The sequence below is a fragment of the Sorex fumeus genome, unplaced genomic scaffold (assembly GCF_029834395.1).
Source record: "Sorex fumeus unplaced genomic scaffold, SorFum_2.1 ptg000007l, whole genome shotgun sequence".
Classification (NCBI taxonomy): domain Eukaryota; kingdom Metazoa; phylum Chordata; class Mammalia; order Eulipotyphla; family Soricidae; genus Sorex; species Sorex fumeus.
This window is the reverse complement of record NW_026606064.1, coordinates 24,090,221-24,108,519: the sequence shown is the minus strand read 5'-3', so window position 1 is coordinate 24,108,519 and position 18,299 is coordinate 24,090,221. Positions and strand designations below refer to the sequence as shown.

The 18,299-nt window shown below is 34.0% G+C and overlaps 1 protein-coding gene across 3 annotated transcripts in view; it reads right to left on the bottom strand.

The window, feature by feature from the left end:
- IMMP1L (inner mitochondrial membrane peptidase subunit 1) overlaps positions 1 to 18,299 on the bottom strand; it is an 85,839-nt gene that overhangs the window by 34,686 nt on the left and 32,854 nt on the right. For 2 of the 3 annotated variants that reach the window (XM_056136270.1, XM_056136260.1), the window contains exon 3: positions 408 to 541. In XM_056136270.1, the coding sequence (XP_055992245.1) occupies positions 408 to 512 (105 nt within the window). In that variant the 5' untranslated portion in view covers positions 513 to 541. Of the gene's footprint in view, positions 1 to 407; positions 542 to 9,159; positions 9,236 to 18,299 lie in introns of all 3 variants that reach the window. The other variant, XM_056136278.1, reaches the window with a different exon arrangement.

Genomic DNA, 18,299 nt, shown 5'->3' with positions numbered 1-18,299 from the left:
ATTCAAAAAGAATGCATTTTGAAAATTTAAGAAATCTGTTAAAATTCAAGGTCTCTGATTTACTGAGGGACTTAGAGTAATTTACATATATCTTCTGAGTTTCAGCTTCCATATACATATATAATGAATTTCTATTAAGTACCTCATATCATATGAAAGATTAAATGGGTTCTTTAATGTAAAAATATCAAGCAAATAGCAGCACTTGATAAATGTTAAAAAGTACTATTATTGATTGCTAACAGAACTTTCTGTGCCCATCAAAAACAATGCAGAATTGTAAATAAAACTATTTTCTTATATTTTATTTTGGTACTAACTCAAATACATTTTTATATCCCAAAATTTAGATTTCAACTTTTACTAATTTTATAATAAAACGACAAATCTTGAACATAATAACTTACCATGACAATACCACCAACGTATTCAAAAGCACAATGAGCTATACAGCCATACTGGATAGTATAGCCAATAAGTCGAAAGGTTTTTCCCAGAGTTCCACGAAGCATAGTTCCTTGCAGATTCTGCCACCATTAGCCTGATGGTAATTTCAAAAAGTTTCACAATTACACTATTTAATAAACATTGATGAAATACTCTATTTATGAAAAATTTTTGCTCCAAAAACTAGAAACTGAGCTTTTATAAAACCCAGCAATACCAACTCTAGGTATATATCCTGGGGCCCATAAACATATAGCAGAAATGTCACCTGCACTTCTATGTTCATTGGAGCACAATTCACAATAGCAAGATCTGGAAACAATCTGAGTACCAAAGAACAGATGACTGGATAAAGAAACTATGGTACATCTACACAATGGAATACTCAGCCATCAGGAAAAATTAAGCCATGAAATTCTCATATAAGTGGATGGACGTGGAGAGTAAACATACTTACTGAAATGCGTTAGTGGGAGAGGGACAGACATAGAATGATTGCACTCATTTATGGAATATTAAAAAAAGAAAAAAACCAAAGTATGAGATTAATACCCAAGGACAGTAGAAATAAGGGCCAGGAGGACTGGCCCAGGGTTAGAAGCTGAGTGGTGAGATGGGAGGGCATTTAGGATAGGGAAGAAACCACATTGACAATAATAGTTGGAAACAATCACTCTGAACAAGAGATGAGTTTTGAAAGTAAGTAAAGGAACAAATCTGTACTGCAAACCTTAATGTAAGGAGGGACAGAAGGGAAACCTGGGGACACTGGTATTGGGAAATATGCACTGGTGAAAGGGCAGGTATTGAAACATTGTATGACTGAAACCCAATCATGAACAACTTTATAACTGTATCTCATAGCGATTCAGTGAAAATTGAAAAAAAAAACTTTTGCAGCAATCATCCACAATGTTATATCAATATAGCTCTAAATACAGAAAAATTATCTTTTTTTCTTAATTTCTACGGAAGATGTTTTAAATGTGAATGCCAATTAATGTTTTGATTCCCCAAGACCATAGAGTTCTCCAGATATAAAAGGAAGTTTGACCTGTAAGCATCATGCATCTCCCCCCCCCCCCCAAAAAAAATCAGTTTTACATATGAATTAGATAACTAGTAGATGTTAAACTTGTTTGATCCTTCTGATGCCTTGGTTACTGTCTGGTATTAATTGGCAGATACTAAGGAAAGCTATTAATGCAAAGCATTATAATTGCTATATACTGATGAGTTCCTAGAGCATAAAGGAGGCTATCCTAAATGTATAAAAATTCAAGTTTTATAATTATTCTTTTATTAACTCTTGTATCTTCAATTAGTAACAATTTCTCTGGGCTGTAATAAAATGGAAATGACAGTAACTCACAACATTGTTCTGAAAATCAAATTGAACAGTATATGTCAAAGCACTTTGAGAACTATTGTAATATTAAGTCATAAGCTATTAATGAATACATGAATGTTATGAAACAGCATAAAGAACCATATAAAGATTCAGGCATTCTACTCTACTGACAAAGAAAATAAAATTAACAAAATAAAGAATTTAGAAATAGATATTGGGATAGATTTATACCTTTGGGGCTGGGATTGGGTCATACCCAGCAATACTTGGGGCTATTACTGGCGGTGTGCTCAGTAATAAGATTACATCTGGCAGTGTTCAGGGGATAACATGCAGTTTGATGCATTGAACCTGGATCAGTTGTGTAAAATCTCTCCAGTACGGCCTGCATGTATAAAGCTCTGAATTCAATCCTTAGCACAAAAAAAAATCGAAAATAAAAAGTAGATTCAATCTCTAGCACCCTAAAAAAAAAAGAAATGGGATAGTATTAAACTAAAATGCTTCAACCTTGCTATAGAAATTATTACTAGAACAAAAAGACATCCTACTGAATGGGAGAAAACATTTGAATAGTAATATCCATGATACATAAGGCACTCACAAAACAACAAAAACAATTATCATCAAGAAAATGGGGGCTGGAGCGACAGCACAGCGGGTAGGGCGTTTGCCTTGCACACAGCCGATCCGGGTTCGATCCCTGGCATCCCATATGGTCCCCCAAGCACCACCAGGAGTACTTCCTGAGTGCAGAGCCAGGAGTGACACCTGAGCTGTGCTGGGTGTGACCCAAAAGGCAAAAAATAAAAAATAAAAAAAGAAAGAAAAAGAAAATGGGAAGAAGTATTGAACAGACATTTCTCCAAAGACGACTGATGATAGGGACCCGAGATATTGCTTATCTAGCAATAGCAAAGTCTCACTCAAATTTGGGGATACAGGCTTATCCAAACAACTACAGTATCACACCATAGTTGCTACCCAAGTTGGCTGAGCTTTGGCTCTGTAACTGTAGCCAGGGGTTACAAATACAAATCAACTTCACAATAGCTATGATCAGTCTGCTGATCAGCTGCCATAGAAAGCAGGTGACAAATTCCCCAATCACTGCTCAAGCCAGTTGGACTTTGACAATACAGAATTTAGCACCACACCAGCTATAAGACACTACTTGAGTACAAATCTCCAGCCAACTTCCAGGTTCACACAACTCAAAACCACAGAGATCAGCTTGATTTTGCAAGTCTGAGATACTGTCACTTAGGGCAGCTCACACTCAGATCCCTACCTCAGAACCCACATAGCACCAAATTAGTGAAGCAGTAAAGGAATCACCCATCAGTGAATGGATGGGACCTAGATAGGTCTTCGAATGCATAACTTTCTAGACTCCCTAAGAATGACTTACAACAATAATGCTATTGTTCATGAAGTAAAGAATCAGTGCAAGGGACCACAGATAACACAAGAAAAAAGGTTTTTTTTGTCTTCAAGTATTTTTACCTGCTGCACTGGGGGCGGTGGGGGTGGGGGAGGGGGGCGCACAACCCTGCATCTGCATGATTGGGCTACATCCAATTCAGTGCTTCAAGAACTCGGTGGTGCCAGTGATCAGCCACAGGCCTCTCACATGCAAAGCCTATGCTTAGACCCTTTGCATTTATTCCCCAGCTTCTCAAAGAAAATTTAGAGGGAAATAATAAAAAATCTCCAAGCAAATGAGTGATTTAAAGAGTATGATTAAGTTAAAAATACACAACAGTTGGCTTGGCAGTAAAATGGATGTAGTAAAAACTCATCAGTGATCTTGAGGAAATAAAAAAAGTACGAGAAAAAAATAATTTTAAATATGAGGGGAAATGTAAGTTTAATTTGATTGCAATGAAAGGAACAACATTCATGTCATAGGAGTTCCAGAAGGAAAGAAGGAAAGGAAAGGCATTGATGGTGAAATAAATAAGAGCTGAGAATCTCCTCCAATCTGTAACAGAAAACATACCTTGAGCTTGAGCTCAAAGAGCTCCAAACACATAAACCCAATCAGAAGAACATCAATACTCATTGTACTAAAATGGCAAGAACCGACGTAGAAAAACATCTAAAAGCACCAAACATATGCCAAAACTCAGACATAAAAGAATCTCCATAAGACTTATAGACTCATATCAGATTTTTCAAATAAACTCTATAGGCTAAAAGGTAATGGTAATGAATAGAACCTCCAACAAGAATCCTCCATCCTCCCATATTATAACTCAGATGTGGATCTTGATTAAAAAAAAACAACACATTTTCACAGAAATAATCACTAAAGACACTCATTGTCACTAAACCAACTCTTCAAGAAATACTAAAAGGTCACCTATAAAAGGAAACTCCACTTAGAAGCTGTAAGATATTTAAAAAAAAAAAGCATAAAATGAGGGAAAGAGATTAAGACAGGTAACTCCCAGAATGAACTTGACATTTAACTGTTTTAATGCTAGAAGGGTTTAGGAAAGTTTAGGGGCCAGAGTGATTGTACAGCAAGTAGGTGCTTGCCTTGCACATAGCCAACCCCGTTCATTCCTGTACCACATATTGTCCTCAGAGCTCTGCCAGGAGTGATCCTTGAGCACAGGGCCAGAAGTAAACCAGGTGTGCCACCCCCCGTACTCCCCCCCACAAAACAAAAAAAACCTAGAATTTAAGATGTATAACTTTAGAACACAGATAACATCAACGAAAATAAATATAGCAACAGTGAAGATAGCAATGCTTGAGACATATGTAATAGCTATGAAAAACATATATAGAATATATAATGCATTCCAAAAATCAATAACAAAAAGACAACCTAGGAACCTGAAAGTTCAGGGATTAAGGTGCATACTTTGCATGTAGTCAATGCTTTTTTGATTCCCAAAATTATGTGGATCCCCAAACATCTCTATGAATGTGATTAATCTCTGGTACTGCAGGGCTCAAGAAACCCTGCTTCCCCAGGCCCCCCTGAACAACACTTGGGAGTGCACCACCTAGTCAGATAATAAAATAAAAGCAAATACAAATGAAATCAAAACAAAGAAATTGGAAATTTCACAAAAGAGAATATCCAACCAACAAGCTTAATAAAAATGTCATCATTTATCATCAACCACAATGAGATAATACCACAAAACCACCACAATGCCTTTCATTCAAAACAAACAAAGAGTTATAAATGTAGGGGACAGCTGGAACCTGAATTCACTGTTAAAGGGTAAATTCACACAACTACTCATGTACACTTTGCTTCAACAATATTGCTCCTAGACACATATGCAAAAAACATACTTACATTCCCTCAAGATACTAATATAAAAACTTTCATTGCAGCTTTAATTATAATATCCAACATTAAAACATAAATATCAATTATCAGAAGAAGAGATAAATGGTGGTGAATTTATACCAATTATACCAAACTATACAACACTGAAGAAGGAATAAAATATTACTCCATTCCATGAAACAAAATGAATGAATCCCACTGACATGATAAAGAAAAAAAGAGAAATACTTAAAGAATTTACACTGCATTATTTCATTTACTTTTTTTTTTTTTAGGAAGGTCAGCAGAAACAAAAATAAACAATGATGACATATGGTCAGAAAAGTACCTTACCAAGGGGCTGGATAATCTGAGCCTAAATAGTTATTTCACAGGTATAATATACGTAGATAAACATTATAGATGTCTGTCGCATGTGAGCGATAACACAGCGGTGGGGCATTTGCCTTGCATGCAGCCAGCCTCCTCTGCCCCTCTTGGAGAGCCCGGCAAAATACCGAGAGTATCTTACCCACACGGCAAAGCCTGGCAAGCTACCCGTGACGTATTCAATATGCCAAACACAGTAACAACGAGTCTCAAAATAGAGACGTTACTGGGTCTGCTTGAGCAAATCGATGAACAACGGGAGGACAGTGACAGTGACAGTACATATACATGCATGTACTGTAAGCATTTGTCTTGTATATAGTATTTTATAAGCTAATTTAAAAGTAACAAAATACAAGTTTATACAGCTAAATGTATGAAACAAAACAAAGAGGGGATGGAACCAAACAGAAGCAGGCAAGTTTAGCTTTTAACAGAAGTTTGGATGCTTCATTTGATATGATGAGGAAAAAAAGGGTATTGAGATATTGTCTGATATTTTTGAAAGTTTGGTGGTTAAAAAAATAAAGTTCTTGAATGGGTTTTTATTTTCTCAATCTCATGAGTTTGGGTCATGAGCAATTAAGAATTATCAACATAAGGCAAACTGGTAAAGAGAGAAGCAATCACAGATACATTAGTATTCCATTGTTATTACCTCAATGTAACCTCATTACATTGTAGGTCAGTATTCCAACATGGACCTCAGAGAGTTTCTTTCCTTATGTTCTCTAGTTTCTGGAAGCAGCTAACATTCTTTAGCTTACTTCAACCAACTTCAACACCAACAGTGCTATCTCCCTGACCCTTCCTCTATGTTCACATCTCCCTTTGGCCCCTCCCTGCCTTCTTCCAGTATCCCAAAGAATTGGGATGTCAAGGATTAAACTTGTGCAAGCACATGGTACCAAAGTTTGAGTTCTCAGGACTGTGCTAATAAGGTAGGAGCTTATAATGCACTGAGGTATCTTCTCTGGCTGACTCTTCTACCACATTGCTTTACACTGGTTTTACAAAAAAAAAAATCCTTATAATCTCATTTAGCGTTCTAAATGTATCGAGGAGCAAGCAATACTGTTCTTAACTGTAAACTGCCCATAGCTTATACCTTGTCACAGGTCCTAGGGATGATGAAAACACGGTTAACTTTGAGAACAAGAGTAAGTAGTATTTTATTAAGGGTCAGGATTATTTTATTAAACATAATAGGATACCAACACACTAAATTAAGAGTGTGATTCCCAGCCCGTAAGCAAGGGTATCATCTGGAAATTAGTTTAAAACAAAAATTCTTGGGTGAATCTCATGATTTACGTAATTAAATATTTTAAGAGTATATTGTACAGCAATCTTTTATCAAGTCCTCCAGGGTGAATTAAAAGCTAAACAACATTCATGATGGAGTATTTTATTTCTCTCAAGATGGCTGATGGCCACTTCCAGTCTTCAGCAGTCATCCTCATCTGAATATTTACTACTGTTTGCTATATAACATCAAAATCCACATGTGCAGTAAAAAAAAGTTTAAAAGTTCTGGAATAAAGAATTTTTACTTAGTCCAGGAAAGAGCATTGAGTTTTATTCTTTATTCATACCTTTCTATTTTTAAAAACTGAGTCATTAATGTAGAGAAACAATTTCGTTGAGGGAAACTTATGTACATTATCAAATAATATAAAAGGGGAATAAAATGAGCAGATGCTTAAAACTAGTTGTACCACATAATACTGGATTAAAAACCATAATCTTCCCCCAAAATTCTTTATGATAAAATCTTTTATGATAAAATTCCTAATCGGTAATACTGGTAATGACTTCCAATAATTCTTCACTACATAAAGATCTCTTTATATAATACAGAGTTAGAATATACTATCTGCAGGTATTCAAAATGACTTTGTCCAACAGGCACACAAAAAAAATCCTGAAATACCAACCAAACTAACAATGACAAAGAGATAAATGATCTCTTACTATGTGCTGGGCACAATTCTGATTACATATATTAACTCAGTTAATAGTACAACACCCTATGACAACTTAAGTGTCTCATTTTATAGAGAAATTGAGAAATCAAGAAATTAAGGAAACATAATCACACTATGATTATATAGTAAATAAAGAACTGAAATGAAGCAGTTGGTCTAACACCCACCAGTTCAGACTACATTGCCTCTTCATTAAAATGAAAGAAAATTGTTAGAAACTCATGAAAAAGAGTTTGACTAGTATTAAAAATAGGTAAAAAGTTGGAGTAAAATGAATTCTTGAAGCTGAAAAGAACTAGATTTGTCTATTCTTAGGAATTCTGGGGAATAGGGATGCAGCAATAAGACTGTAATTTAGAAGAGACTACCAAATTATCCTTACATTGATATTTTTAAAATATAGTCACACTCTGGAAAGAAAGATGGCGGCCGCACGGGAGCCTTGTGGAAAGCGGGTTTGAGCCGGGCTCGGGGAAGCGGCGGGGACCTCATGGGAAGGGGGGCTTTGTGGGCCGTCCCCCACGCCCCACCGAGGTCGCCAGCTGCCCCCCACGAGCGGCTCTCCGGCACGGCCACGGCCCCGGAGGCACAAGGACTTAGCACAGAGAACCAGCCGCTTGGAGCAGAAAAGCAAATGGACTTGTGTTGATCCGCGCCACCAAGCCTGCCCAGAGGGGGAAGGGCGTTGACCGGCCCGCCCGCTCCTCTCTGGAAAGAAAGATGGCGGCCGCGCGGGAGCCTTGTGGAAAGCGGGTTTGAGCCGGGCTCGGGGAAGCGGCGGGGACCTCATGGGAAGGGGGGCTTTGTGGGCCGTCCCCCACGCCCCACCGAGGTCGCCAGCTGCCCCCCACGAGCGGCTCTCCGGCACGGCCACGACTCCAGGGCACAGAAATCAATCTCTTAACTAGCTAACTTTTAATAGAAATTCTTCCAGGGTCAATAAGTAAAATAGCAGAAATTCAAAACCGCGCGGCCGCAATAGCGGCCATCATTTTATTCTTAAACCAAGTTGTAGAAAGCAAATCATTTCACAACGCTGTTTCAGCATGTCTGATGGGGGGGGGGGGGGAAGGGGGGGTCGTAAACTCTAAACAATAATTGTGCATCTTCTATCGAAATAATCTATCTAGTCAAAGTAGATAGAGTATTAACTAGAACTCATCTGCCTCATAAGAATTGGGAGGGGTGGGAGGTGGGGGTCTATTGGGGTTCGGGGTTAAAAATGAGTATTGGTAAAGGGAAATGTGTTCGGTATCTACATGACTGAGACCTAAACCCGAAAGCTCTGTAACTTTTCCCACAGTGATTCAATAAATAAATTATAAAAAAAAAATAAATAAAATATAGTCACAAAGAAAACATCCAACTGATTGCTCAGGTGTTTGAAAAGAGAAAGCATTTTGTTTTGGGGGGTTGGTGGGGGTGGGTAGGGGGAATGAGGCAGGGTTGTGAAGTGGTGTGTGTTAAGTATTTGTGTTAACTGAGATTATTGGTTTACAGAAACTTCCTCATTTTAAACTATAAGCATCCAAGCAAAAAAGTGACTGGTTTCTTTTTTTGTTGCTGTTTTCAATAATAGGGGGTGTTAATGAACTCACCACCATTAAAAAAAAAGAACTCATAAAAAACAATGAGAAGAAATGTGAAACAGAAGTGAAATCTTAACACTTTAAGACAGCTAAACTTACCTTTACTTGGATGAGAAACAACTGTAGACTTAATGACATTCCTAAGACTTCTGTGATTTCTCAAATTCAAAAATACCTATAAAATAATTTTCCCCTTGTAATGAAAATTATATAACATTACTGAAAGATTTTCGACCCTGAATACAAGTAACTGTGACAAGCAGAGAATAAAAACCCATTACACAAGATGCTGAGTGGTCGTATAGTACCCTGTTCAATAGCTAAATAATTCACTCTTATACAGCAGCCTCTTCATCAAAGTAATGTAAATTCTGGTTTTATCAAAATCACCCTTGGAACTGTTTACAAATTGTTCAAACCTATGATACTAAATCTGCTGTAAGACTTGCGCAGAATGTACTTTTTTGTTATTCTTTAGACTGAAAATTTAAGGAGTTCAGACTTCCATAATCTATGAAGATATAATGTAAACCATCCAATCCTAAAGAAAATAAAATTGCCATTACTTGAAGATTCAAAAACAAAAAATGTAAACTGCCTTTATCTGACTACAGCATCAAAAATAATCCAAATAAACCTCATTTAATATACAAATTTCCAGACTTCCACCATTTACTAATTAATGTAAATGGGAGCAAGGCTGTAGAATCTATAGTTTAAATAAACTCCCAGGAAAGAAGTCCAGTAAAGAACTTTGTACTGTCATTTGAGACCACTGAGATCTACTCTTTATTTTCAGAAATGACAAAATGTAACCACTTGTTACTTTTAATCTGAATGTGAACGCCAAGATAATCTCATTTTTTAAAATGAATGTTTTCTATAATATCCAAAAATAAATTTTATGTTTATAAAACATCAGTACTATACTTTTAATACACCAAAGTACCAGCTTCCTGGCAATGAAATACCAAAACCACCCCATTCATCCACCAGTAATCCTCTAAAGGCTATATGATCCATCTATTTCTAAACAATATACAAGTTGTACAAGCAAAAGTTGAAGGATATTCATTCAAAGGAAAGAAATATCATTTAGCATTACCACACACAGCTGTCTCTATGCAAGTCTACATTTTATGAAGTATGGATCTTTAGAGAAACATTAAGCTTCAAAATTATCAAATAGAAAAAAAAGTTTATTAACTCGTAAATGATTACAAATGAACATTGTTTCAAAATTACCAATAGGAAAAATAGTTTAACACTTAAATGATTAAAAATTGTTATGGTCATCTTGCTCTTTTGTTATACCTAACATTCATTTTTTTTTGTTTCTGCTCATTTTTCTCCCCCTATATCCCTTTCTCTTATTTCCAGAAATAGTCCCTTAATTCTTAACATCATCTTGAGCCACCTATACAATAAATTAAACCAACAGGTTAGCTAGTAAAGCTGAGGGAAATTTCTCATGTTCCACTACGGCATGAAATTCAAGACACTTAGAATGATTCAATAAAGAGTATAACTGAAATGAGCTTATATATGTAAAATGATTTTAATTTAAGATTAGCATATTTGGGATTTTCAGAAGGAAACTGCCATTTCTAAATAAAATAGGCTTATAATGGAGAGTAAAAGTATCTCAAGAGTTACTTAGCAAATAGATAAGGAAGAAAGAAAAACTGTGACCATGTTTAATAAAAGATTTGTGATAACTTTCATTTTAAAATGAAAAACACAAAAATAAAGTAATACTTAAAAAATTAAATAATACTGTTGACTATCATAGAAAATTGCTCCCCACACTAGACCATCCAGCAAAATACACACGAAATTACACATGAATCAGCTATTTCCCAATTAAAATATAAGTAGTAATGAGAATAAGAAAATATTTTAGTCATTTATTTCATAGACATATTTTATATGATAGTATAACTATTTAAAAGCTTTTCAAAGAGTAAAAATGCAGAGGAAGAGAAAAAGTGCTACTGTATAAAGCCCTGTAGAAATACTGCTAAAACTTTCACATTTATTACTACAGTATAGCTACAAATGAATACATTTTCTAAACAATACCTTAGAACCAATTAAACCAAGATACATTAAGAATAACAAGTTTGCTCTGTAGGTTTGACCAAAGGACTCTATGTAAGTTTGTTACATTTACTGATATTTCTAAAAAGGTCTGATACAGAGAAGAATAATGTGTACTATATGTAAACAGAGGCTACAAGTAAATCACTATATCATGCTAAAGGAAAAATATATTTTAATTATTCCTATAATTTCAAAAAAGTTAGTCACCTATATATCTAGTAAAGATTTTCAAAAGTACTGAGATGAGGGTTTTTCCTATTTTTTAAGTATAATGCTTCTAAGTAAAAGGACATATGATGAAATCAAGTTCTATGAATAAATATTTTAAAAGTAAGTACTCTGGAATCATAATACTGACAACACTAATTATCTTTTCTAGTCTTGGCAGTTATGTTGCATACTGTTTGGGTGACTGATGGGATAATTTCACTTCATTTTCTCTCAGTTTATTCTGGACTGTGTAAGAGAAGAATATTAAAACAATTAACACCTCTAAACAAAGTCCCTATAAAGTTTTAAGTTGAAATACAATGCCTTAAAAATCTCAATTAATACATAATTTTATACCAAATAATTAAATCCCAATTTTCTAAATAAAAAATTTAACAAGGAAGTCCTGATTTTAAAAAATAAGTCATCCAGTATTAATGTTAACCATTTCAGGGCTCAGATATTAAGACTACACACTCCCACAGCTCTGTTCATCAGTCATTTTAATTAATATTACCTTGATTTTTAAAAACTGAACACATTTATGTCCTTAAATACCCTATTCACTAAAAATATTTAATCAGTAAAAACTGAAATGGTCATAAACAGGTAAAATGTATATGAAAATAAGTAACAATTTCTACACCCATCAGCATTTTGATTGAACTATTGATAAAGGCCTTAAAGTCAAAATAACACGTACATTCTTATTATTAATCTCACATATAAATCTCTTACCAACAGCAATACTTTATGGTATTAAACTGAATAAAGTATTTAAAAATAGTATCTAATTTTCTATTAAACATTTTAATAATTTTAACTCACACTGTATTGTATAATTTAACTTGTTACATGTATGCATGTGGCTCATAAGGATACATATTGTAAATAATTAATAAAAATAATATTCTTTGCCTTTGATCACCTGCATTTTTTTGTTGTTGTTTATAAAATTAATCACAGCAGAATAGAAAATGCTTTGAGCTTCATGAATGACATCCAAGAGATGGGAAAGGATTAGATCTCAGTTGCTGCCAGTTATAGCGCCAGGTGGCTTTTTCTGCAGTGAAGGTGTTACCGATAATCCCATTACACTGGTACTAAATCTTGCAGACATCAAAATTATCACCAAGGTTCCTTTTCATCCCATCCTTTCCAAGTGACTGGAAGTCGCTTCACCTGAAAGAAGTCAAATCCACATGCAGCTGCTGTTTTAGCAGACAGCAAACTCCCTGAGAATGCCAGTCGTGATTCAATTTTGCTGTGCTGGTGGCCCCCTATTCCCTGTCCAATAATACATCTGTTAAAAAATCCTATAGCTACAAATCAAGTTTAATCCTACCAGGGACCTCATGTTGGTCTTGTCTTCCAAAAAGGCAGCAGGTTCTGCTGTCTATCTCTGCTAGTGTCTGGGGAATACCCTTTAAATCCCAGCCCTACTTAGAAGAATAAGCTAAGGATCACAAAACATGACCTCAAAAACCCTGATATGACTATATTCTGACCCAGAGGCATTCATTCTAGGTGAAGATTAGAACTTTGCATAATAAGATTACACAGCAAGTGAATGATATCAAGGGACTATCCATATGCAGCCGCCTGGTTTTCTATAGACAGCCTGTGCTCTGCAATATGCAGTGCAGACGAAAAAGAGCTTGGTCTTTCTAGCTGAAATAAAATAGATTCACATAAATTAGTTGGCCATTTCCAGATTCCTAAATCCCCTATTACATCTTTTATTGACAGCTCCTGTGAGGATAGCACAAATGTTATTCCTTTTTATTCTGTGCTTCTATAACAATCATGCTCTATAATTGAAATGTACATAGATTATGTCTCAAAATTAACATCTTGTTTGCTGTAATCTTGGATTACAATTGACTGTGTACATAATAAAATTAGGAAATCAATGGGTGGACTTATCATTTCCAAGTAACTAGAGGTATTGTTTAAGGAATAGTTTAACATTTTGTGCCAACACTTTAGATGCAGAAGTCATAGACAGAAGTCAATAAAAATTAAAATGAGTAAAAGAATACAACAGGCACTAGCCCATATCTGAAAAACTCAGAGTCTCATGAACGTGATTTTTTTCCCCCTCTAAACTATACTTGAGCAAGGTCAATTATACCCAAGATGATCTCTACTTTCAATCAAATAGCTACTACAGCAGTTTTTTATACAAACACTTCCATCAATTCAAAATATCTGTACAGACTTAAATGAATAGCAATTCAAGGTTTTACATTCCCATTGTATATTTTAAGTACTTAGCCTTCTTATATTTCAATAGTGTTTTAAGAATGTATAGAATCCTAGAGACACAAGAGAAACAACACTCCATATATAGATTTTTCCAAAAACCTTGGGCTATATTAGTTCTAAGCAAAGTATTCTGAAGTTATATTCATTCACATAACACCCCTCAAAGAAAATATAAGAATTATAGAGGAGTTCTCAGAATTATTTAGAAAAAAGAATGGGATTTCTGTAATATAACAAGCTTGACGGTATACATGAAGTATGAGTTATTTCACAATTTTGTTTGCCTGCAATTGTTGAGGAACATACCACATTCATTACATTAGTGATCATCTCCTTATGATCATTTAGGAGTCAGGTGACAAAATTTTAATTTGTAATCAGTCAGACATATACCAATTATCAGTGATAGTGTTATAAGAAAAATGACAATTTCTACTGCACCAACAGGAATCTTCTGTGCCTTAATCAGGATATTATTAGAAAAATAAGAGAAGAAAAAAATCACACACTTCTAATGTAATTTTTACATATAGTACTTTAGGGCTGCATTGTCCAGTAAGATAGTTCTAGTGATATGTGACTTTTGGGCACTTGAAACATGGCTAGAAAATTCAAGAAGTATCATAAGCATAAAACATTCACTGGAACTTGAAGGCAGTAAAAAAAATATGTTTATTGCATTCTGAAGTTAATATTTTGAATAGTATATTAAAAATACATATGATTCACATTATATTCTAATAAACAGTACTGCTTTAGATGATCATACATTTCCAATAAGATATTTCTAAACTATTATGTATATTACAGATAGTAAGAATACTAAAGCAGAAGTCATTATTAAACAACATTGCAGTGTTGTTTCTGATAGACAAGCTTAGTAAAGAAAGTTGAAAATGGTGTCATTTTTAACTGTCCATTAGTGGCTTAAAGGGAAGTGAAAGAAAACAAAGTATCTGCCAAAGTACTGAGAATCATATACCAAAAATGAATGATGTTTTATAATACAAAAATGCTTTATTCCAGCAAATACAGGATTTTAGGGGAAAAATGCAGTTTGGGAAATTCAGAAAAGATTATAAACCTCTGTGCATCACAACTCATTGAGTCAAACAGATAGCAACTACATAACACATGTCTAAATTTATAAAGGGCCATGATTTTTTTTCCGCTAAGGTGCTTTGCAATTATCTATATTCAATGTTAATACACTATATAACAGAAATTTGAAGTTTCTAACATTTGTCATAATTTTGTTAAAACCTAAAATGTTAATTAGAAATTTCACATTAATCTACATGTCTATGAATTTATGTAAGAAAGATCCATTTAAAAAGTTTTTTTAATATTATGGAAAAATAATAAATAGCTATAAAACATAATCTAATTCCAAAAAGTTAATTACTGATTTAGTATGATCACAGACATTCGATTTATACAATTAAAACGCAAATTCTGTATCTGTGTCACACCTTGGAACACTATTTCAATATAAATAACAAAATATGTAGAGTATTAATTCATTTAAAAGTTGCATTTTTATAGTCAGAGTTTTAAAAGAATTGCTTAAGGTTTAAAAGTAAACCTGAAATGTATCGATAAGTTCTAAATTAATTTTTTATAACATAGCTACGTTTTATTTTCAGCCTTCTGTAATTACATTAATTTCTTTCTGTTCTGGTTACTTGTATCACGGAGACACACAAATATATACACATATTAAAGAAAACAAAATAACAGCAATAAAATAAACTTTCTAACAATCAATAGATGAGTGCAATGATATTCAGTCTAAGTTAATCCCCAGACATCCAAATTCATGAATAAAAATTCATCAGTTTTAAATACACTGAGCCTATTAAGCAAGAACAAAAGCATATGCACAAAAGAGCTTTTAATATATTTCAAAGCCCACAAGAGCCATGGTCTCATTAAAATTATAAATTACACAAACATGGAATGAAGATTCAAACTGCAGTGCAGCTAAGCAGATTACAGAAAACCCCGCGTTCCATATGATAACACACCATGGCCCTCCCAGATGGGGGCTTGGAACAAAAAGGCCATCACCACAGCTAGGGAAAACCTCCTTGTGATCTCTGGTTTCTGTTCAGCAGATGACAGCCAAATAATATGTTGATTATTCTGTTTGTGCTGCTAAGCTTGTAAGATGGAATAAAAGCGATATGATCTATTGTGAACTCAATGCTAATGTGTTGCTCCACTCATAAATAATATACTGAATTTATTTTGAAACCACCTTTTATCTGAATTTCAGTTTTTAAATGCATGAATTAAAATAAAAGCCAAGATAAAATAATATTTAATTTGAAGCTTAAACTAAAATAATGTAGTTTGCAAGTGAAAATATCTAAGTGCTTAGCTAAGAGTCAAGTACAAGTGAAAAATATCTAAGTGCTTTTCTAAAAGTCAAGTACAGTCACCTTTAATTTCAGCACTGTGATCAGAGACAAAACGCATTTTTAAAGAGGCAATTAGTCTCATTATGAAATATAAATGGAAAATACAAAAGTCATAAAGTTAATATTATGACATAGATAGAATTAATAACTATATAAAACACTTTTCTTCACTATAAACAGAACATAGTAAAATATATTTTAAATATTTATGACTAATAAAAAGCATGGTGGTCCTGTAAGTGTTAGTAACTTGTACACAAAAGGATCTCAAAAGAAATCCTACTTGAAATCAATCTAAAAGATGCTTAAAAATAATTTTTAAATACAGTAACAAATCATTATATCGTTCTGATGACTAAAGCTAATTTTTCTCCTCTCTTGAGGGAAAAATGAACTATCCCATGCATTAAGAAAGTGAACTAAACTCAAATGAGGTTACTGGGAGTTTGTCTATAAACAGCTCACAAAATTCTATTTTGTGAACATTTTTATAAATACTAACAGTGTTAATATTATTAAAAAACATAAAATTTATTTTCCCGGTCTAGAAATTCTTTCCTGAATTGGTTCTCCTTAAAGAAAAACAAAGCAGCACATTAAAGCTGCAGGTAAGGTAAACATAGGTAAATATTGTTCTCTCAAATGTATACTTTCTATGAGCACATAATTATGGTCACTAACCAATGTCCACTTCCTTCCTCTGTTAGAGATAAAAGTTGCATCTAAAAAGCACAGATAAATTGCCAAACATGAAAATATAGTTCAAAATTACAAATAAAAAATGGAAAGCAATGACACTTTTAGGAAAAAAACGTAACACAGAAAATCCTTGTGGATGACAAATATTTCTTAAATAAGATATAAAAGCACTGAACAAACAATTATTTTAAAGGTATAATCTTCTGTTCATCAAAAACTCTATTAGTACACTGAAAAAGCAAACTTCAGAATGTAAAAATGTTTGCAATATCCATATTCAGTAGAGGTCTCCTATTTTGAAAATTAAAAGAACTATGTATCAAGTTAAAAGACAGTCAACAGGAAAGAGGGCAAAAAAGATAGACATCTCTTTTCAAAAAAAAATAATAAAAATAACCAAACAGTATTCAAATGAAAAGGTATGCCTACTACCATCAGGGAACTAGAGGCTAACCGAAAATGGTTTACTAATATATGCCCACTAGAATTTGGAAAATGAAAAAAAAAATGGAGAAAACATTGTTGGCTAAAACATGGACCACCTACAACTCTCATAAGAATGTAATCCAGTTTAGAAAATTAGCAGAGTTGATAAAAGTCAAATTTACAAATTAAAGAATTTACAAGATCTTTAATAATTCAGCATGTACTCCTATTTATATCCTCAGAAGAAACACATAAATATATTGAGACATAGATTGGAACACTTATAGTAGCTTCAGGTGAAATCTGCCCATATTTCTGCATTAGTACTACAAAGGACAAATTATATGTGATGGTCATATAATCAAATGCATCAATAAACATCAACAAAATATAACTGCATGTGACAATGTGGGTACTCTCAAGAAGCAATGTTGAGCATTAAAAATAGAAATACAAAATCATACATACAAAATATAAAAGCAGGCAAAACAAACCTATATTATAAAAATTCAGGGCACTAGTTATCCCTGGGAGTAGGGGAAGAGGGATTAGGGAAAAGGGTAACCAGCAGGGATCATGAAATTAACATCTAAAATACTGATAATGTTCTTTTTCTTAATTCACATGCTGTTAATCTGAGCTTTGTATTCCAAGGCCAAATTTATTTGCATTCTTCTTCTTTATTTGCATGATTGTATCTAACCTAATGAAAAACTTATGAAATTATCTAAACATGTACATATATATTTTTTTTTCTTTCTTCTTCTTCTTAAAGACAGCATAAGGGACCAGAGATAGTACAGGATAGATAAGACACTTGTCCTGCATGTGGCTGACCCTGGTTTGATTCAATACCATATATGGTCCCCCAAGTCCTGCCGGGGTGATCCCTGAAGACAGAGCCAGGAGTAGGCCCTGAGAACCTAAAGATATGGCCTATGGCCAAAAACAAAACAAAACAAAACAAAACAAATAGATTAAATGAAAAAACAGTTTCATAGATTTTGGCCTTGCATTGCAAAACTCCAATTACCAAGCAGTGGGCTGAGGAAGAAAGAGACAGACTAGAGGTCACATGGGGACAGTAATCGGTCTTGGGCACCTTTGGTG